At 47.6% G+C, this 22,142-nt stretch overlaps 1 protein-coding gene across 1 annotated transcript in view; it reads right to left on the reverse strand.

The window, feature by feature from the left end:
- Otoa (otoancorin) overlaps positions 1-22,142 on the reverse strand; it is a 62,707-nt gene that overhangs the window by 21,362 nt on the left and 19,203 nt on the right. Inside the window, exons 11-21 of the mRNA XM_055627696.1 lie at positions 21,297-21,420; positions 17,878-18,093; positions 14,614-14,781; positions 13,270-13,410; positions 10,834-10,892; positions 10,030-10,147; positions 9,027-9,100; positions 8,529-8,664; positions 7,374-7,564; positions 4,282-4,375; positions 623-752 (exon numbers count right to left, since the gene is read on the reverse strand). Coding sequence (XP_055483671.1) covers positions 623-752; positions 4,282-4,375; positions 7,374-7,564; positions 8,529-8,664; positions 9,027-9,100; positions 10,030-10,147; positions 10,834-10,892; positions 13,270-13,410; positions 14,614-14,781; positions 17,878-18,093; positions 21,297-21,420 — 1,451 coding nt within the window. The remainder of the gene's footprint in view (positions 1-622; positions 753-4,281; positions 4,376-7,373; positions 7,565-8,528; positions 8,665-9,026; positions 9,101-10,029; positions 10,148-10,833; positions 10,893-13,269; positions 13,411-14,613; positions 14,782-17,877; positions 18,094-21,296; positions 21,421-22,142) is intronic.

Here is a 22,142-nt window from a genome sequence, read left to right on the forward strand (position 1 = left end):
AAGAAGAAGAAGAAGAAGAAGAAGAAGAAGAAGAAGAAGAAGAAGAAAGGGGTGGGGAACCTGAGTCCCAAGAGCCTGAAGAGCTTAGAGAGAAGTCACACAGCCGGTAAGTGACAAACTCAGAATTCAAACCCTACTGACCTGTCCCATTTAGCTGCTAAGCTATATTGATCCTTTACAATAAGCCAAATTAAGGCTGTAGAGATGGCTCTGCAGTTAAGAGCACTAACCCAGAAGACCTGGGTTCAATTCTGAGCACCCACATGGCAACTTACAACCATCCCTGATCCCTCTGGGATGCTGGTTCCAACGGGTCAGCACCCTCTTCCGGTCTCTGACTGAACTGCGCACATGTGGAACAGTGCAGGCAAAGCTCCCCAAACACGTAAATTACAAATAAACACATCTTTTAAAAAGCGTAAGCCAAATCTATTGAAATGCTCTTCCCATGATCACTTGTCAAACCTTCAAGCCTGGCACCTGATTCCAAATCATGTTACAGAGCTGTCATTCTCTGGCCTGTGGGTTTTGCCATTTGAGAAGGAAGCTCTGTTATGATACAAACTCAGCCTAAAATAGTGCCACCCTAGTTTTCAGAGTCAGAAACTCTAGAAACACTCACCAAAGGGGGAGTCAAAACTGGGGCTCTCGTTACTGCTGTTCCGAACAGACTCAAAGACAGCCCAGAGGAATTCTTTGGGGAGCAACATCCCTACCATCTTGGAAGCTGTTTGCTGAAGGATACCAGGAAACTGTAGTTTAAAAAAAAAAAAAAAAGACAAAACACGTGGGATGCATTTAAATCAGAATTTAAACTGTATCACTACTTAATGCCTCAAGGTAGTTTTTTTTTTCTTCATAATAGCCTGTTGTATAGATTTAATCCCTCATTTAGCTAACGTTATCTCTAATCCTGTCAAAACAATATTTGACTTCTGCAGCAATATGATAAACACTGAATAACAGGCACGCATCGCTTTCCACCCATCAGATTGGCAAATAGAAAGCGATAATAATTAATGCGAGACCGGGTGTAGAAGACTACGCATGCGAGCTCTTCCAGGACTATTGCGTGGTGCACGTCACCAAGCAGGCTGGTAATATCTACCAAAAACATGTAAGTTTGCATACGTCTTTTTTTATTTGGTGCTACTTTTGTTTTTAGCTTTATTATTTATTCTTTTTAAAAGGAGCCAAACCTGGGGGGCTGGCGAGATGGCCCAGTGGGTAAGAGCACTTGCTGTTCTTGCAGAAGACCCAGGTTCTATTTCCAGCACCCACGTGCTGGGTCCACACCTATCTCCAAAAACTCCAGTCCCAGGGAATCCAACACCCTCTTCTGACCTCCTCAGGCACCAGGCATGCATGTGGTGCACAGACATACGCACAGGGAAAACACTCATACACGTAAAGTAAAAATAAATAGGCGAAGGAGGGTTACAAAGAAGTTCTGGGTACGGGCTAGCGATGGAGGAGTTTCGGAGACACAGGAGAAGGTGTCATTCCTCATATGGAAATAGTCCGCTCTGTTGAGACTTGAGGTGTGGTTAGTAGGAGCCTGCCCGTGAGCCCAGGAAATGTATCAGGCTCTCTTACAGGGCCCTGCCTCGCCATCACCTAGCCTCGCTCCCGAAGAGAAAGCATTGCCTCTTTCAGAACTAGAGTCACAAAGCACATGCGCAGTTCTCATCCCGAAATGGATGGCAGAAATGCCTACCAATTATACAGCACAGGCCAGAACACCATAGACGCTGAGTCAGACAGGCCAGTATGGTAGCCACCCCAGAGTCTCCTCAGGGCTCCATCTGTTTACCTCTATCTCCCTTCCTCCCTGGTCCCCCTGCACAGGCTCTCCCTACATGACCTGGAACTTGCGATACTCCTGCCTCTACCTCCAGGGTGCTGGGATTATCAGCCTGTGCCACCAAGCAGCTCTCTCTAGCTCACTCTAATGTTCCCTAAGGTTCTGCAACGCTCACACACTGCATAGTCAGTCCCCCTTCGGTCACAGATGGACCACGGGTACAAGGATGGTCCCACATGTGTGTGGTAATGCTAATTAAGCAGTTATGCAAAAGGACAGCCAAGGGCCAGTGAGATGCAGGATGCCACTTATTGCTATCAGTCTGCGTGATACGTTCCAATCTAGTGTTTGTTCAGTGAAGAAATCACCTAAGGACGCATTGCTCCTATGCTCCCCCCATCCCTCGTGACTGCATTAATAGTTAATATTTTTACCTTTTAAACATTCATTTGGATGCACACGCCACAGCACATGTGTGGAGGTCAGAAGACGGCTTTGGGGAATCACTTCTCCTTTTCTACCGTGTAGACAGACCTCTGGGCTCAAACTCAGGTCTTCAGCCTTGGCAGCAAGTGCCTTTAGCCACTGCGCCCGCTCCAAAGCCATTGGGGTTACAACTTTTTTTTTTTTTTTTTTTTTTTTTTAATGACAAGTGCACAGCCCGATGCCTGGGATTTTCTGTTTTCTAGTTTTAAGAGGAATGTGAATGCATGCATGGGTGGGCTTTGTGAAAAGAAGCAGAGAGTGCCTCTAAACAAAAAGGGGGGAGGGGCTGCTTTTCATCCAAGCGCCTCTGGGACCCTCGGGATCTGTTTAACCAGAAGTATGTATATCTTGTCTTATTTTTCAAAGCACAGAGAATAATCCAACAAAGCACCCACATGCCCACACAGCCTGCAGCTTCAGAAATAAAACATCACAGCCACATCTGACAGGCTCGTCCCTCACCCTCCCGCCTCGCCCTTTCCTAGAAGTAACAATGACCCTGAATTCAGCATGAACCATTCTCCTGTACACGTCTAAACTGCTCTTGTTTTGCACATGCCCAAAATTAATTTAGCTAATATTTATTCGTGTACTGAGTACCCTACCACCACAGTCCTTTGCAGTGCAGGGAGTTTCATAACTCCACGCTGTCTTCCGAGGCCTTGCCATGTTGATAGAAGGCTTTTTACAGACTCACAAGTGAGTTTTTAAATATCAGATCTGCATATAATACTTGCATATCTAGTGCTTGTGATTATATGTTTGAACACCAAAAAGATGTTTTCCCCCCTGTGGCTAGACAAACATTCTGTGAGTATGTGGCATTGGATGTCGGGCCCCACCAAGCGCATACATTGTACGTCTTGTGTGTGTGCAAGCATGGGCGTGAGAGCATGAGGTGTGGACTGTCCTAGAGCTGACGGCTGTCTTCCGCCTCCACGGAAGATGTGCCTTTGCCGGCGGTGTGATCGGGAGAATGGGATTTCTTTTTCTAGAGTGTGAGCCCTGAACTGTAAGGAGAGCCATGAACAGCCCCAGAAGCCAACTTAGGATGCAGACAGAGAGAAACAACTCTGTCCTGTTCCATGCCAGTGACAGTCTTGTGTGGCTCTGCTGTCGCTGAGGTGATTAACCGTGACTGTCTCCTGGACTAGGTTAAGAATTGTCTAGATTAGCAAAGCTCACATCTGTGTGTCTGTGAGGTTTCCAGATCACGAGGGCTTGACCCAATCAATAGACCCCTCCCTTGATGTGTTCATGTCATGACACTTTTATCAAGAGGTGGTGAAAGGGAAGGAGGCAGCGTCTACTTGGAGGAAGTAAGTCCCTGAGGGCGTGTCCTTGAAGGTTACATCCTACCTGGTCTTGACCTGTATTTCTTTTACCCTGCTTTCTGGGCTCCAGGCATGAAGAACGCCCTCCCTCGCACACACTCCTGTCACTGTGAGGTTCTGCCCAAGCACACAGCGCCAACTGACCAACCCTCCAAAACCCTGAGTCCGGGGAACTCCCTCCTTTTATGTTGTTCTCCCGTGTGGTCCGGTCACAGCTGCGGAGGCACACGGCACAGGATGGTGGACAGGCTCAGGCCTGTTTTGCATGCTGCTTGACTTTGACTCACTGACATTGTGTCTGAGGTCCACACAGGAAAGAGCCATTGCTTTAGCGGATGTGTTTGTTCATGTGACTACTCCCCTTTGGGTGAACGATCTAGAATGGGCAAGTGTGTGAGGTGCTCAGACAGCAGGGTGCTAGATGAGTGACATTAACTGCCCTGGCCACATCAGCGTAGGGAAAGTCTAGGGTCTAACTAACTCCAAACTCGGTCACTTTCCTAGAGCCTTGGATAACTTGAGATGAAGCTAGGGACGTCTGAGACGTGTAGTTTTGAGAACCTAAGATTCTGTCAACATACTGACAAGTCATAATCAGCCACACTCTCTCTCCCTTTCAGACCCCTCCAGCCCTCCTGACATAAGGGACAGGGGTACCTTTGTGGCAATAGTGCGCAGCTCGTCTCCTGAAAAAAATGTTAAGAAAGGTGCCAAGTCCTTTGTCGTCTCTGCTGTCCAGTTCTGAAGAGGTCTAGGAAGAGATTCGAGTGGCAAAATGAAAAAGCACGTCACGGTGGATACTGGATGCCATCATCCATCCCATCATCCTTCATACCCAGAAAGGCTGACAGTCAGGTCTTCTCAAAAAGAAAAAGAACAACAGGCATTTGGTACGGACGGGCCAATCAGTCACCCCTAGAACTTTTGCTGGAACTACCACGAGGCTCTTTCTTTTCTCTGCTATCTCTCCCATGAAAGAAGATCCTAGAGGTCAATCTCGTCATCACATGAAGAAAATGAGGGCCACTCCAAGGCCCCCTGAGGGGTAGGAGGAATATACCCATAATAACACCAGTTAGGGACATGGATCCAGCCGTACCTGAAGTCCACCCATGGAATTCTCTATCTATATTGTTTCTGAACTCAGAGAATCCCTACTTTGTTAGTCTGAATTGAAGTCCCTGCTCTCTGCCACATAAAACAGTGCTTCCTCGTTCCCTTGCTCAACAAGAGACTAAATCATAACGGACCTGTCTTACAGAAACAAAGATTTAAAAAAAAAAAATCTCTCGAACTTGGCACTGACCCAGAATCTACTTAGATAGATCATAAATGTCTACAATGAAATGTATGTTTGGTAACATCTCTAAAAAGAGGGCAATCAAATTAGCACTGATAAACCTCCTTAAGCAGATCAAAAAGTCCCTACTCCTGTGTGTGTGTGTGTGTGTGTGTGTGTGTGTGTGTGTGTGTGTGTGTTTCTCAGTGTACCCCTGGCTGTACTGGAACTCATGCTTTAGAACAAGCTGTCCTTGAACTCAGAGGCCACCTGCCTTTGCCTCCTGGGTGCTGGATTAAAGGCATGAGGCACAAATGACCAGCCTCAACATTTTTTTTTCATTTTTATCATATTCATTTATTTATGGAAAGATGACATGTGCCACAGCAGGCACGTGGAGGGAGTCAATTCCCTCCTTCCACAAAATTATCCAGGAAATCAAATTCAAATCTTCTGCCTTAGCAACAGGCACCTTCACTCCATGAGCCATCTCGCTGGCCCAGCATCGGTTTCTTAACAGAATAATGTAGAGAAACAGAACTTCTCACTCATTGATAGAAAGAGTAAAAGATGGGGCAGCCTCTGTGGAAAACACTTTGATGGTTTCTTACAAAACCGTATGTGGCCCAGCAACCGCACAGTTCTGCATTTACAAAGGGGTTTGAAAGCTTCTGTCCCTAAAATATATGCATCCAAATGTTTACAGCATCTTTCATTATAATGGCCAAAACTTGGAAGGCACACAGAGATGTCCTCCAGTTGGTGAATGGATAAATCGTCCCAGATGCCTCCAGACAGTGGGATGTTATTCCGGGCAAGTGAAATGAACCATCAAGCCATGAAAAAGACAGGAAGAAAACTTAAATGAACATTATTAGGTGAAAGGAGCCTATTTGAAAAGGCTAAATACTGCATGCTCCCCTCACATGACCATCAGAGAAGACAAAGCTATCAGCAGTGACCAGAGACACAGGGCTGGAGGACTGACCAGGCAAGAGCAGAGGCTGTTAAAATAGAAAAACACTAAATATGCTTATTTTTTATTTTATCATCTTTACATTATGGGGGAGCCCATGCCATGGGCACATGTGTGAAGGTCATAAAACAGCTTACAGTAATCCACAATTTCCCTCCACTACGTGGGTTCCAGGGACCAAATTCAGGTCATCTGACTTAGCTGAGACAGCTTGTGTGTGTGTGTGTGTGTGTGTGTGTGTGTGTGTGTGTGTGTGTGTACATATATAGAGAGAGAAGCTTCTCAAGACAGGGTTTCTCTGTGTAGCCTTGGCTGTCCTAGAACTCACTCTGTAGACCAGGCTGGCCTCGAACTCAGAGATCCACCTGCCTCTGCCTCCCAAGTGCTGGGATTATAGGTTTAATATATTATATTAAATATGATATTTTAATGGGGAATACGGCATTTGCCCAAACCTAATGAATGTATACCGAGAGTGAACCCTCGTGTAAACTCTGGACCTTGGGTGCTAATGCCAACACTGATGTTAATTTGATTGGAATAGAGACACAGCTCTGGGAGGGACTAGTGTAATAGGGAAGCTATGCCCGAGGAGTCAATGGGCAGAGGAGACACACGGAAGTGCCTACCTTCTTCTCGACTTCTCTGTGAACCGAAAACTACTCTTGCCAAGTACGGTGATACAAGCCTGCAATCCTGGCACTCGGGAGGTAAACGAGGGAGGATCACAGTTCAAGACTAGCCTGGGCTACATAACTCAAGGCCGGCTGGAATTACCTAGAAAGAGCCTGCCTCAAAATAAGGAGGGCTGGGAACGTAGCCCACTGGAAGAGCACTTGCTAACCCGAAAAAGGCACTGGATTCTATCTCCAGCACTCAGAAAGAAGCCTCCAAAGCAGTGTGATGGTACCGGGCATTTAAAGTGTTGTGTCCTCGTGAGGGTGTGTGTATGTGTGTGAGCACCTGTGGATACATGCACACACGTATGAGAGGACAGCCCTGGGTGTTAGTCCTCAAAGGCTATCCACCTCTTGTCTTTTGGGGACAGGGCCTCTCAGTGGCCTGAAGCTCAATAGGTAAGCTAGCCAGGCTGGCCATGGAGCCCTTCCTCTCCCCAAGGCTGAATTACAGACACATGTCACCACACCTGACACTTTCACACGTCTCCTGGAAATTATTGGGACTACAGTGCAACAAGCACCCTACCAATGAGCCAGCTCTCTGGCCCCTGAGAGAGGGCCGCGTCCTCAAAACTCTACCCCCTCCAAACCCCACGGTGAGTTGGCGATGCCCACATGGAGCCTGCTGCCAGCTATGACTATTCCCACTTGGCAGGGGTCCTGAAGCCAGGAGGTGAAAGGTCACAGGTTCAATGTCAACAGAGGTGTCTCTTCCTAGCCTGGTGGTCTTCTTTGCAGAGAACAGGAAGCAGCAGAGCCAGGCCACTCTCACCCAATCTGCCACAGCCCCAACCACCCAGCAGACCCCTCTTACCCCCACTGCTCCAGGAGCCTGGACCTCACGGCAGCCTTCTGCTCAGAGCCGAGAGCTGCGCAGCCTCTGAGGCCATGCAGAGCGGTAGCCCAGGCTCTACGTGAGATCCCTGTCTCAATGAAGGTGGCTGGCAGGTGGCACAGGAGGTTACCTACAATGTCCACGGTGTACTCATCAGCAATGACACCATCCTGAAACAACAAGCGTAGCTGATGGGATGTCCAGCTGGCATCAAGCTTGTGACCTGCTAAGAATACTCCCCACCCCCAAACCTTATAAGGTTTTCTGGATCAGAATAGCCTACCTTGCCACAGACCACCAAAGATGGTGCTGAGTCTGATTTGCCCACTCGGGGAATCCCCAGCCTTGCTCACGCTCTGCGCTCAGTAAATAGAATCTGTTGTCATTGTTACCATTCTAGGGATACTGTGGAGTTTGATAGCCATGAGCAGGGCACACAGCTCAGTAGTAGAGCACCCAAAAATGCACAAGGCCCTGGGCTCCATCAGCAGCAACGTAAGAGAGAAATCATAGCATGACAAAGGAAGCAGCTCCAGAGCCTCCAGAATTCTTTCTCAAAATGCCAAGGGCAGCACGCACAGTGTGTTTGCTGTGGGTCAAGCACTGTGCTAAGTCTTACTGGCCTTAATCCACTCCATCATCGTAGGAAGATAAAGAAAATTCCCAAGCATTCTGTCCAGGACCCCGGCATTCAGCAAGGCATTGCCCACTTGATGCCCACACAAGCTGCAGAATGCTGTTCTTTTGCATGCACGTGGCTGAGGCAGAGGAAGGGTTTGCTAAAGCCACAGAACCGGTTGCTCGCAAGGCTTGAAAAGAACCCGGTCCTCCACAGTGGCACAGCGGCTGTCCAGTGTTCTCTCTCCAAATGGAAGTCTCCAGAATCAACGGCCACTCCAAACAAGAACTTCAGTGCCGCCCTTGAGACTCACAAGTCAGACTTGTCATCATCACTGCAGGCCCACGATCCATCAAATTCCCATCAGTAGCTCCCTGAGACACACACACACACACACACACACACACACACACACACACATCCAGAGTCTCACACAAGCAGCTCCCTGAGACTCACACAAGCACACAGTCTGGGCAACAGGGAAAAGTGTCTCCCAGGGAAGTCCCCTCACTCACCAGACACTGTTGCACCTTCCTGATGACCAGACTCCTTTTGTGGGGATCTAAAACCAAGGTGTCCAAGTGTCTCTTTCCCAGGCTGATGAGAAAACGTACACAGCGAGAGGGGGAAATTGATGTCAGGAAGCGGGACCTACAGAGAGACCAGAAGATGGAGAAAAGCAGTGTCTGTTCTGCTCTAGCCTCTGAGACCAGAGGTAGCATCAGCACCGGGGGCCACCCCAGGGCTTTCCTGAAAGCAAGAGCTCTCCCAGAGATATGCCTCGTGTCCGAAAGCAAGTCTCCTGCCCATCACACTCTAATTTAGAGTCTGTGCGAAACATTGTCTATTCAGAGCTCAGAAGTAATCCCAGGTTCCAAGGTCCTGAGATGTCTAAGGCATTCTCCACCCTGCCTCTGGTTTCTTAATAAAACCTGGGATGGTGGGGGAGGGATAATTGAAAACTCTGGGGACCCCCCTCGTCTGGTGGCTGAATCAGAAAGGGGCTCACTTACGGAAGGGTGGCCAAAAGGAATGGAGGCATGGAGGACCTTGAAACTTCCCAGTATTTCCATGCCAAGCAATTGACCTGCAGGATAAGCACCAACAATAATAAAATCAAACGCAGACAATGCTTTACAAATGTTGATTTATGTGCCAGAGTGCCTCACGGCGTAGGTGCCACTCCTTTGAACACTAACAGCTGAGGAGAATGAGGCAATAATGAGATGAATATATACATTTAAGTATATGAACCATCTCTTTTATGATTACAAAAGAATGAGATAGCATCTATGTCCCTCAACAGGAAGTCAAACTCCTGGCATATGAATAGAACAGAATATTATGTGACAGTTTTGATTTTTCATTATATTTATTCATTTATGTGTGTGAGCAAGTTTTGCCACGGAATGTATTTAGAGCCCAGAAGACAATTTCTCCCTTTCCACCATGTGTATCCCAAGGATTCTGAACTTGAGTTTCTGGGCTTGACAGAAAGCACTTTGACCTGCTAAGCCATCTTTCCAGTCCTTACGCAACTATTTTTATTTAATAATATAGATTTATATAGTAACATTATAACTGTACACACAGATAGTGAGGGATTTGGTATGAGTCTGTGCATTTTTTACAAATATTGGAGAGGGCACTGAGGTGTTTGTGCTCACAGATAAGAACTAACAGAAGAGCCAGGTAGTGGTGGTACGCACATTGAATCTCAGCACTTGGGAGGCAGAGGCAGGCAGAGCTCCGGGTTCAAGGCCAGCCTGGCCTATAGAGTGAGTTCCAGGACATCCAGGGCTACACAGAGAAACAAAAAGAATTAAGAGAACCTGGAATTCCACCTACTCTCCACCCAGGAAGACAATCTGCAGTGTTACCCACCCTGAGAGCAGACGTGCTCTCTATATCTGGTTCTAGCCAGTTTAATATTATATCTGTATCATTTTGCAATTAACCCAGGCCCAGCCCTGGCTTCAGGAGAGAGCAGGGAGCAGGGACTCGCTCCATTGGTACCTGATCTGGTGAGAGCAGGGAGAAGTTGTTCTCAAAGTACTGGAAGTGGGCCAGGAAGACACGGGCACTCATGGCATCAATGTGTGAGCACTGCATGCCTTTCACCAGCTGTCCAGCCCTGGGAAACAAAATGAGGGCCTCTGAGAAGGGGGTCAGGAGAGGAGAAGAAGGAAGAGGCCAAGGAAGGCCTATTCCGCCCAACATGGGCTGAGCACTAAACGGCACTAAACATGCTGGGATTTTCTAATGTCCCTACAGGCTCTGAATTCCAGTGTTTGGTCCTCAAAGCGTTACTTTGGGAGATTCTCGAAACAGGAAGTAGGGCAGAGTTAGAGGAAATAGGTCACTGGGGCAGGTCTTTGGGGACATGCCTACTTCTCATCTTCCTCACTGTTTTGTCCCACCATGATGTGAACTGCTGTGTTCTACTCTGCCCCTCCCTGCCATGATGGACTGAAGCCTTTGAAACGGTGAGCCAAGACAAAAATTTTCCTCCTTTAAGTTGCTTTAATTTGCATGTGTGTGTGTGTGTGTGTGTGTGTGTGTGTGTGTGTGTGTGAGTGTGCGTGTGCACGTATACGACATACATGTGAAGATCAGAGGAAAGCTTGCAAGAGTTGGTTCTGTGGCTTGAACTCAAGATATCAGGCTTAGCAGCAAGTGCCTTAAGCCACGGAGCCATCTCACTGGTCCTCACTCAGCGTTTGGTATTTTCCCACAGCTCCGCTGGCCCTGCTGCAAAATCGGGCTTCTTTGCAGAAGGCTTCCAAGAGCTGCTCGGGCCAGGCTGTCACACTGTCCTACCTCAGGAGCTCCTCGGGCCGTCCTGTGGTCTTTTCCAGAAGTTCATACAGGAACAAGGCCTGAGGAAAGAGGGATGGACAGCAGCGGTGGAGCCCAGCACACGGAGGCCCTACGGGGAAAGCACCCTGTGACCTCATCTCATAGATGGAGGAACAGAGGCTGACCCAGGTCGTTACTAACCCAAGGCCTCCAGCCACTAAGTAGCCGAGCCAGAATTTGAAATAACATCAGGAGCAATCTCAGAGCACAGCCTACCACACTCCAAATGAGCCTCTGTGCTCTAAAGCAGAGGTTTCCAACCTGCCGGTCTCAAGCCCTTTGAGGTCAAATGACTCTTTCATGGGGTCATCTAAGACCATCTGCATACCAGGTATTTATATGACAATTCATGAGAGCCGCAAAATTACAGTTATGAAATAGCAACAAAAATAATTTTATGGTTGGGGGGAGGGGTCACCACAAAACGAGGAACCGTATTAAGGGGTTGTAGCATTAGAGAGGCCGAGTGGGGAACAGAGGCTTGGCACGGCAGGGCTGAAGTCTAACTACCTTAACTTCACAAAGCTGCTGCCCTGTGAAGGCTCCGGTGGTCTCCCTTTGTGTGCTCACCTGCCAGCCCTGAACCCAAACAGCAATGATGGCACCAGCGTGGACCAGAAAGTAACATCAATAGAAGAGCGCAGGCCCACAGCACACACTCCCCTCAAACCCTCCCAGATGAGCACTCTGGGATGCTACAGAGTAGGCAGGGGAGCCATTTGTTTTAAGGGATGGAATTTTACAGAACACCTAACTTGCAGAAGCGATCAAGTGCGACATTTGTCTATTTTATAGACTCTAAAACTTTGAACGTAATTCCCCAAATGTGGTAAATTATGAGCTAGAGTTAGACAGAGGCTTCTGGGATGTGACAGCTGCGGGCCTTAAAGTCTCATAAGGGCCTAGGCAAAAAAGAGGTGGGGTGGAGGGAAGTTCCTGGTCCTCTGTGGTTCCAAGGACAGCAGGAACCCTCCCCCACAGGCTTCCTGATCTCAGGAAATGAAAACTCCATCAGCCCAGCTGCTGGGACAAAAAAATACTTTAAGGTTGTCCACAGATGGGTGAGTTTTTCCAGAATGAAACAAATACTCAAGCTGCTGAACTTGGCAGTGTTTTGTCATAGGGCAGCAGAGTGCTGTACCAGCATTCGGCCTTGTGGAAGCCCCCACAGAAGATGCCCTGCTGTTTCGTTCACTTCTGCATCCCTGGCTCCTAAGTGGTGCTGGGAACACGGTAAGCCTGTGCTCGATAAACATTTCCAGAGCCCGGAGAGATGGTTCAACAGGAGAAGTGCTTTCCACACAAGCATGAAGACCGGAGTTTGTACCTCCCAAACCCATGCAAAAGCCCAGCGCAGTAGCACACATGTGTGATCCCAGTTCCTCTCTAGAGAGATGGAAAGCAGAGACAGGGAAATCCCTGGGAGCTCCTAGGGCAGCTAGGTGGGTGTATGCTTCAAGGAACAACAAAGAGACCTTGTCTCAAGCGAGGCAGAAGATGAAGGAGGATCCTCACGATTGTCCTCTGCCCACCACCACACGCCATGGGCCACCACACACACACGTAAACATTTCAGGAGCGATGGCTGGGCTTGGTCAATAAAGCACTCTGCATGCAAGCAGAAGGCTATGGGTTTGGCCCCCAGAACCCACAAAAAGATGCAAGATGTGTTTCCACTGGTGGGATAAAGGCAGGGGCAGGGCTCCCTGACCAACCAACCTCGCTGAGTCAGCAAGTTCTAGGTGAGTGCTGAGAGACTCGGTCCCCAAAAGCAAGGTAAAGGGTGACCAGGGAAGACACCTGAGGCTGAGCTCTGGCCTCCACACGCATGTACAGATATATACCAAACATATACACAGGCACATGCAAAATTATTCCACAAGTGAATGAGAATGGAAGTGAAGTGACTCAACAGGAAGTCGGGGGAAGGTTCCATGGCCAGAGATTAGTCTCAATAGCAGCATCCTCTCCAAAGAGCCTGGATGCTGGCACTATCTAACCATGAGCACGGTGGTGCATGACATTTCCAGCATGCTGCTCTCGGGCCAGATGTTGAAACTGTTGTCCGCAATCAACCTCATCCTACACCTAAGACTTCTAAGGCCATGTAAACAGAAGTCATTTCTCCCAGCCGTTAAATGGCAGTCCGAATTCATCCTCACGCCTCGCCTGACGTCTTACCACACACTACCTGGGTTCTTGGGCTTAATAACAAAGAAATAAAGTGTCTTTACCAAACTGACCCCAAACGGATCACTCCCAGTGAGAAATACATACCCAGAGTTGGCGATGTAACTCAACAAAAACACGCTCGCCTGTCATGTAGGAGGCCCTGAGTTCTACTCCCGTCACCGTAGAAAGAAATACGGGATTGAGCCATGAACACTGCAGTCCTACCTGGCTCCTTCGGAGCTCCTTTTCCTTCAGGACTGTGGCATTGAATCGGGATTCTTTCCATAAATCGTAGAGAGAGACCTCCTTAAAGAGAGCTCTTGGTATCTCTGCAACACCCGAGGCAGCATCTTCTGTTTCCATCAGCTACCGAGATTGACAGGGAAGAAAGACAGCGACGGCCTTATAAAGGGGACATTGAGTTCTGGGCCACAGAACTTATCTGATCTGCTTAGCAACCACAGGACGTAGGAACTGTGCTACCCCCATTTTACAGGTGACCAAACTGAGGCTTGAAAGCGGTACGTTGAAAGCTGATCGATGTGACTGAAGCCTGAGTCTGAGGGGTTCTAAAACCCACTGTTATAGACAGAATATGAACTGACCCCACCCCCAAAAAAATCTTATATTTTGAAAACTAACTCCCACAGATGCTAGTAAAACTGTTATGGGGGAATTGTGGAAACCTTAACAAGTGGGGCCTACCTAAAGGAAGAAGACCAGTAGGGGATAAATCTTTGGAGATATACAACCCCTGGCCTGGCCGTTTCCTGTCTTGTTCTCGGTTTCCTGGTCAGCCATGAAGTGAACAGCTCTTCTAAGCCACACTTCCACACTCTGTCCAAGCACATGAGGCCAAGCAACTACAAACTGACACCCTAAACCTACAAACGCAGATTAATCCTTCCTCCTTTAACTTGTTTTTGTCAGGTATTTGGGTCAAAATAACAAAAAAAAAAAAAAAATGGGGGGGGGGACTAATATACTCAAAGTCTATTTTAACCATACCCACTACTGCTCTTTGCAAAGTCTGGTATTTTCAAACAAGCACCGTGGGCTTGGTTTCCTAGCAGATTCTGTAACTGGACACAATGGGCATGGTGGAACAAAATGCCCAAAAGATCAACACATGAATGGGTCCAAAGCACTCTGCAAACTTCAGGATTCAAACACATGTTTGAAAGGTTGTAAGAGCCAACTGCGATGGAGGGTGCCCGCCTGTAAGGCAGGAGAATATCGAACTTGAGGCCAACCTGGGCTCCACAGTATCAGACCTTAGAAACAATAATCATCTGAAACTCAGTCAAGAAGCTTAGTTTTCGAAAAGTCCTCCATATCAGACTGTCTAGGAAAGCAACAGTGTCTAAGAAAAGTGTAACGTGGTCAAAGACAATCTGTCTGGAAGGGAAGAAGGTGCCACTAGGGGCCACACATTCTGGATTCAGAACACCCGACCCACCAAGGCAACTCAGACAAAATAAATGGCCCAAAGTCATAGCCTATTCACAGACTCTGAAAACCATGCCCTCTGTGACCTGTGTGACTAAGGACGAGGCATCTACCCCTCACCTTGCTGAGGACACCTTGCTGCTGGACAGGTGACAAATCAGACATGTACTGGGAAACAGGGCTTCTCAACACCTGCCAGAGATCCTTGTGGTCCATGCTGTAGAAGGCTTGTGTGCTCACTCCTGACAGCAGCACACCCATCTGGCTGACATTGTAGAAGGACAGCACCTAGTGGAGAAACAGCCAAGGGATCATGCTCTCAGACATCTGCTGGACCAACCTGATGCAGGTACTTGGGGGGAACGGGGCCAACAGCCAAGGGATCCACCAGGGAGCAAGACACCCATAACTTCCCTTCTTTTATCAGGAAAAAACTGTTAAATATCAAAACACAAGGCCGTTCTAAAGCTCTCTGCTGTGGACTGCTATACTTTGCAAGCCCATGGTGAACATAATTTTTTTTTTTAAGTGTTAACCCTTGAGCCATTAATCAGCTTTTGTTTTCGCTACTTGACGCTGGGAAAAGAGATGAGCCTCTTTGTCCAGAACAAGGAGGCAATGAAACAATCTCCCTCTGCTCCCTGCACAGAAAATGTCATCATGGACCCCCAGAGCCTCAATCAAGGTCCAGGAAAATCCAAGGTCTTCAGAGCCTCAAAATGAAGGCTAGCGGAACAAAATGAGTGCTGGCCTTGGCCTTGAGTACAAAGCGAACAAACTTGTGAGCCCTGGTTGCCTTAGCTAAGTTAGTACTGCTGTGATGAAACGCCATGACCAAGAAGCAAGTTGGGGAAGAAAATATTTATTTGGCTTGGGAAAGAAGTCAGGACAGAAACTCAAAAAGGGCAGGAACCTGGAGCCAGGAGCTGGTGCAGAGGCCATGGAGGGCTGCTGCTTACTGGTTTGCTCCCCATGGTTTGCTCAGCCTGCTTTCTCATAGAACCCAGGACCACCAGCCCAGGGTTGGCACCACCCACAGTGGGCTGGGGCCTCCCCCATCAATCACTAATTAAGAAAGTGCCCTAAAGGCTTGCCTATAGCCAGATCTTACGGAGGCATTTTCTCAATTGAAGCTGCCTCCTCTCTGATGCCTCTAGCTTGTGTCAAGTTGACATAAAACAAAAACTAGCCAGTTCAGTGGCCATGGCGCCATGTTGGAGATAGCATTCATAAAGAGACTCTACAACAGATGCCTTGGGCTCTGCCCCCTGCCTTTCCCTCCCACTGTGACAATGGCAATTCGGTCCCTTACATTCTCTGTGTCCCACGTGAATAACCTCAGACGTGAAGATTGTTAACCCCATGAGCTCATTAGGTTGATAGGAAGACTAAATGAATAACCCGCTTAGACCAGATCCTGGAATACAGTAAGTGCTTCATAAATGCTTGGTATTATTGTTACACTGTAACTTGTCCCAAATCAACTGTCAAGAGCCTGTTGACATCCTAGAAGGTAGCTAATAGTGTGGAATACCTACGTGTTTAGGAACCAAATCTTGGGGCTCTGGAGACTTTTTAACTAGACCCAACATAAAGACAACTCATAAGAAGGTCTAGAAGGACAGCTACTGTGTGGACCAAAGCTCCTGCCCTCCAAATGGGACTTTCTTCCCTCACAGTTCCCTCCCCGAAGCCCAAGGCTGAGACAAAACAGCATCATACGTGACCCTCGTGTGATGGGTAATCCTGCCTGCCAACCTGTATTGAGAGATACCTAAGAGACTAGTAAAGCACGCTCTGGACATGGCTTTTAGGGTATTTTCAGAAAGATTTCAGCTTCCTGGCCACCTTGAGATGAACAGCCTACTCTTCCACACAGTCTTTCTGCCATGATGTTTTGTGCAACCTCATACTCAAAGGAACAGAGCCAGCTGAGCACAGACTGAAATCCCTGACTCCACAAAGCAAAGCAAGTCTTTCCTCCTTCAGCCTGGTTCTCTTGGGTAGCTGCCACAGGCAAGGAAATCTGGCTAACATGCAGTTTAGGAGGTGTGTCCTGAAGCCATAGGAACATAGAAGATTTTGGGTGTGTGTCCAACAAGTGTCCACAGCTGAGTAGCAGCTTTATCAATGAGTTCACAGTTTGTCCCCTCTTCCCCATGCTCATTCACCTCCCTGGGCAGTGCTCAAGTAATCTGCAGCAGTACTGAGGGAGGGTGCTATTCTTAGCCATAAATAGAAGGACTAGGATGAAGAGATATTAAGTGATTGCATCATGTCACACAACAAGCAGATGACAAGTCACCTCCTCAACACATCTTCTGTATAGATGCTTCTGCTGTGTGTGCTGATGGTTACGGAGAGAATGTTTGTGCCCTCCCCAAAATACATACCCTGAATCCTAACCCCTGTGTTGGGTTGTAATGAGGTCATGAGATACCTTGGTTAGTTTTATGCCAACTTGACACAAGTTAGAGTCGTTTGGGAAAAAGGACTCGCAAATGCTTCAATTGGCCTATAGGCAAGTCTCTCCGGTATTTTCTTGATTGATGCTGGACATGGGAGGGCCCAGGCCACTTCAGGTAGTACTGCCTTATAGGAAGGTAGTCCTGAGTGGGCTGAGCAAGCAATGGGGAGCAAGCCAATGAGAAGCATTCCTCCATAGCTTCTACTTCAGTTCCTGTCTCCAGTTTCCTGCCATGGCTTCCCCTAAGGATGAACTGTTACCTGTAAGCTAGGTAAACCCTTTCTTCCCACATTGCTTCTGGTAATGTGTTTTACCACAGGAATAGAAACCCTAAGTCATGAGAAAATTAGAGTTAGGCAAGGGTCTGAACTGACAGAATTAATGCCTTTACCAGAAGAGAAACCAGACCTGGGGAGATGGCCCTCAGTAAGCAAAGGGCTTTCTGCACAAGCGTGAGGACCCTAAGTTTGTATTCCAGGCACCCACATAAAAAGCACTGGGCTGAGTGGCAGAGACGGGTGGATCCTTAGGGCTTGTTGTCTGGCCAGTCTAGCTAAAATGGCAAGCTCTAAGTTCAATGAGAGACCCTGTCTGAGTAAAACAAAGTAGAGAAATGCTTGAAGAAGACATCTCAACATCCCTCTGGCCTCTATACATACCTGTACAAATGAGCATACATGTATACACAAAGAGACAGAGACAGAGCAAGCTTGCTGTCACAGAGTTCACATAAGTACACAGAAAGATGTCTGTTGTCTACAGCTAAAACAACAGACCTCGAAATTAAGCTACCCAAAAGCATGAGAAGGAAATTCCTGGTGTTTAAACCACCGACTCTGTGTTATTTGGTTACAGCAACCTGATTAACATTGCGCTGGCCCTCATGCACTCCAGGAAAGTTGAAAGTTCCAGCTGACCTTTTCTTGGGCCAGGTATTTGGCAGACAACACGACAATCTGGCTTCTGCTCCAGCCTGTAACCTGGTTGAGGGTAGAGATGGCGCTGTGTACCGCGTCAGGAGAGAGGGATTCCAGCTGACTGCTGGTCAGACCCACAACTGCATCTGACAGAGAGCCTAGGGTCTCGTTGAGGGTCTGGTTCACTGTGGCAATGTTCAGGAGGTTGGCCTTGAGCTGGAGAGATAACAAACCGGTATGGGTGTTGACAGAAAACAAGGCAGCAGCTCCCTCCAAACACATCTGGTTGTAAGGACTCTCCCTAGACTCAGGCCCAGGGACTACAAAGCAAGGGATTCCTGGCCATGGCTAGACAGTGACTGGCTCTCTGAAAATGCATCCTCCAGGCCTAGCTTTCATGTTCTGAAAATTCACTTTGGGTTTCATTTAAATATTAATGTGTTGTTAACTCAACCTTTAAGCAGGGCAGGAAGAATCATATTCCCTTGTGACTCCACCACATTTTGTAGTGTCTTTCTTCCTGTTGTGATTTTGAGCTCTATATCCATATATTTGGTTGCTTTTCTTTGTGAACTACCCAGGGGCTTTTTCATGGTAATGTGTAATCTACATAAAAAATAATTCTTAGCAGCACAAGAAAGATAAAGTGAAAATCTAGACTCATGAAAGTAACTATGGAAATGATCAAATGAGCATAGAACTCAGTCACAGAACACATCCCAAAGGAGGGAAGGAAGTGGATTTAGGAAGGAAGGCAGGAAGGAAGGAAGGAAGGAAGGAAGGAAGGAAGGAAGGAAGGAAGGAAGGAAGAAAGGGGGGGAAGGGGAAGGAAAAAGAGTAAAGGAAGGAAGAAAGAAGGAAAAAGGAGGGAGAAAGAGGGATGGAGGAAGTGGAAAAAGAAAGGGGGAGTAGGGAGAAATGGGAAGGAAAGAAGGAGGTATGAAAGGAAAAAGGAAGAAGCAAGGGGGAGGAAAGAAGAAGAGGTGAAGGAAGAAGGGAGGGAGAGGAGGGAGGAAGGGAAGAAGGAAGCTGGTGTTTATCTGTCCAGTTGGTCCTATGCCTTTAGAAACATACTGTGTAAAAGTTCTTACAGATTTATAGTATGTGCAGAACTACTTAATGCTCCACATTTCCATTTAAATCATATCTTATACATGTCTGCATGTTTCCAAGACTGTCTTAACAATTATTTTTGTTGTAATACACTTCCATAATTAGTCAAGAATTCCCATATGATTCTGGTAGGGAAGGTAATAAACTCGCCAACTGCATCTCAGCCTCTGTACAAAGAAAATGAGAGGCCAGTGAGATGGTTCAGTAGGTGGATGTTCTTCGCCACCAAGCCTCATGACCTCAGTTGGATCTCAGACCCCACAGGTGGATAAACAGAACTGACTCTCAGATGTTGTTCTCTGACCTCCATAGGCATCACGTCACATATATACACACAGAAACATGCACACAGAAACAAGAAATAAGCAAAACTAAATAGATGGATGGATGGATAGATAGATAGATAGATAGATAGATAGATAGATAGATAGATAGATAGATAGATAGATAGATAGATAGATAGATAGACAGATAGATAGACAGATAGATGGACAGATGGCTGTAAAGCATGAGGATAGTGACCTGTTTCAACACGTGAATTTGTATAAGCAACATTCGTTTCAGGTCGCACATGCATAACCCTTGAAGCTGCAATCTTGAAACCGCCACTTGGGGGCAGCAAAGCTAAGAGGAAGAAACCGGTTCAGGGTCACGTCAGCAGGCTCCCATCCCCAGAGCTGTGCGTTCCCAAGCCACAGAAGGAAGGGAGGAGTCAGTGGTGGCTCTCAGCACCTGCTCACTGGAAGCAGCAGCAGCACAGCGTGGCTAGAAATGCTTAACTCCAGACCACAGCCAGACCTGAGGGATCAGAGCGGGTCGCACAGAACCCAGTGGCGTGCATTTTAAGGAGTGAACCCAGTGAGCCCTCAAGCCTGAGAACTGCTGAGCTCTGCATCCCTAACCTGTTTCCCAGTGATCCAGAGGTGTCCCCCACGTTTTCCTTGGGCACAAAAACAGGCCTTGACAGAGAGATGACCATGACAGGAGATGATAGCTATAACAAGGTAGTTGAAATTATGTGTGGAAAAACTGCTGAGGAATTACTGGTGGCTTCACCAAGATTTTCTTTTAATAGTATTCTGTTATGGTTCTAATTTTTTTAATTTAAAAATGATTTGAAATTCAATGGAAAAAATGTAGAAATAAGAAAGCGAGGTATGGTAACATGGGCTTGAAATCCCAGCACTCAGCTTGCTGAGGCAGGAGGATGGCAAATTGGAGGCCAGCCAGGGCTGCATAACCAGACTTCACTGAAAAACTGAAATAAACTGAGAGGGAAAAGGATGGAGGCAGGGGTCGGGGGCGCCATCTGTATTTGCTAACTTGACCAGAAACAAGTCTAGATGCTCAGTAAATAGTAGACGCTCATCCAGAGCACCTCCATCCTGCCATGCTGGAATCAACTGGAGACTTTTATTTTGTATAATGAATGAGTATTGATGGAGAAGCGGTTCGCTCAAGTGCCACAACATGCAAGCAGCCATCAGGGGACGATTCACAGGAGTCAGTTCTCTCCTGCCACCTTGTGGGTTCTGGGCAATCAAACTCAGATCCTGAGCTTGGCCTTTGCCCTGGTGACTGTATTTTTGCCCCTCCAGTTCTCAGGGTTAAACTTAGGGACCCACAATTAGTGCAAGAATCCTACCATTGAGCTATATCCTTAAGGCCTTTTCATATATGGGGTTTTTTTGTTGTTGTTGTTGTTTTTGTTTTGAGACAAGGTCTTACTCAAGCTGACCCTGAATTTCTGAGCCTCCTGTTTTACTCTGCCAAGTAGCTGGGATCACAGGCCTGTGCTACCCTGCTGGGGCTCTGACCATCTTTAGAATCATGGCAAGGCCAGGCCTTTCCCCTACCTCAATAACGTCACTCCCTGGCGTGGAGCCTGACAGAGCTCCTGTGGAGCTCCTTGTTCTACGATTGCTCTGTCGGTCCTTCAGCCACTTGTCAGCACTGCTGGCCTCTCCCCAGACCCGAGCGGATCTGCTCTTAAGATGGACAGGCTGTGTTCCACCCAGATGCTGAGATTCTCCGATGAGCCTCCCACTCGCTTCAGTCGGCCCCGACTGTTCTGATAGAGACTCCACACCTCCATGTTGTCTCTGCCCTGTTTTGTGCCATTCTTCCCTGTACTCCTCCCCTCCAGGACCGAAGATGTCACTGCCAAGGTTAGAGTGCTTAATAACGTGTTTTCATTCTCAAAGCCGGGCAAACTGGTGAGACCAAGACGGAGGGGACGGACACACACACACACACACACACACACACACACACACACACACACAGTGACCCGAATCTCATTTCACCTTCTGGATACCAGCCTGGAAACCCTGGAGGCGGCTGCACTTGAGCATCTGGTGGAGAAGGACCTGGGCCAGGGTGGCGTCCAGAAGCTCCAGATCGTCATAGAAACAGACCAGCAGCCCCAACCTGCGTGAGAAGATAAGGGACTGGTGAGGTTGCTCAGAGCTGAGGGCCTCAGGACCCTTCCCCACCATCCAAACAATGAAAGCCATGTCAACACAGAGGCCATCACTCACCTGCTTCTTCCTACACATTACCCCTCAACAAACAAAATGGTTTCTAATAGCCCGGGGTATGGGTTAAATGTGCAATGTCATCCCCAGGCTCATGAGATCTCCAGCTGGTGGCAACCACGGTTGGAGGAGGCAGCTCACAGGGAGCAGATATTTGAGGATTATAGTCTGGTCTTTTCAACTTCCTGGTTGGTCATGGTGTAAGGACCGGTAGCTTTATGCACCGTCCCCATGTGCTCCTCGCCATGATGGGCTTTCCCCTCTGAAACTCTCCTTTTAAGTTGCTTCCGTTGAGTTTTTTTTTTTTTTTAATCACAGCAACAAGAAAAATAACAATATATAATAACTAATATAATCCCATTTCACAGAAGGGAAGACTGAGACCCAGAAGGATCAGGGAATTTGTTCCCAAGTAATGGAGCTGGAATTTAAATCTAGATCTATCCAACTAGGCCACCTCATCTCCTAAGAGGGCAAACACGGGGAAAGGAGGACGCCAAAATCCTCCCCAATCCACCCTGAATGGCAGCTCTGTTCCCAGGATGCATTACCGCCTACCCACACCGATGATGTTAAGACTTCAGAAGGAAAGAAACAGGCAGAATAATGCAGGAG

The sequence above is a fragment of the Psammomys obesus genome, unplaced genomic scaffold (assembly GCF_907164565.1).
Source record: "Psammomys obesus unplaced genomic scaffold, mPsaObe1.curated_primary_1811, whole genome shotgun sequence".
NCBI classification, from domain to species: Eukaryota; Metazoa; Chordata; class Mammalia; order Rodentia; family Muridae; genus Psammomys; species Psammomys obesus.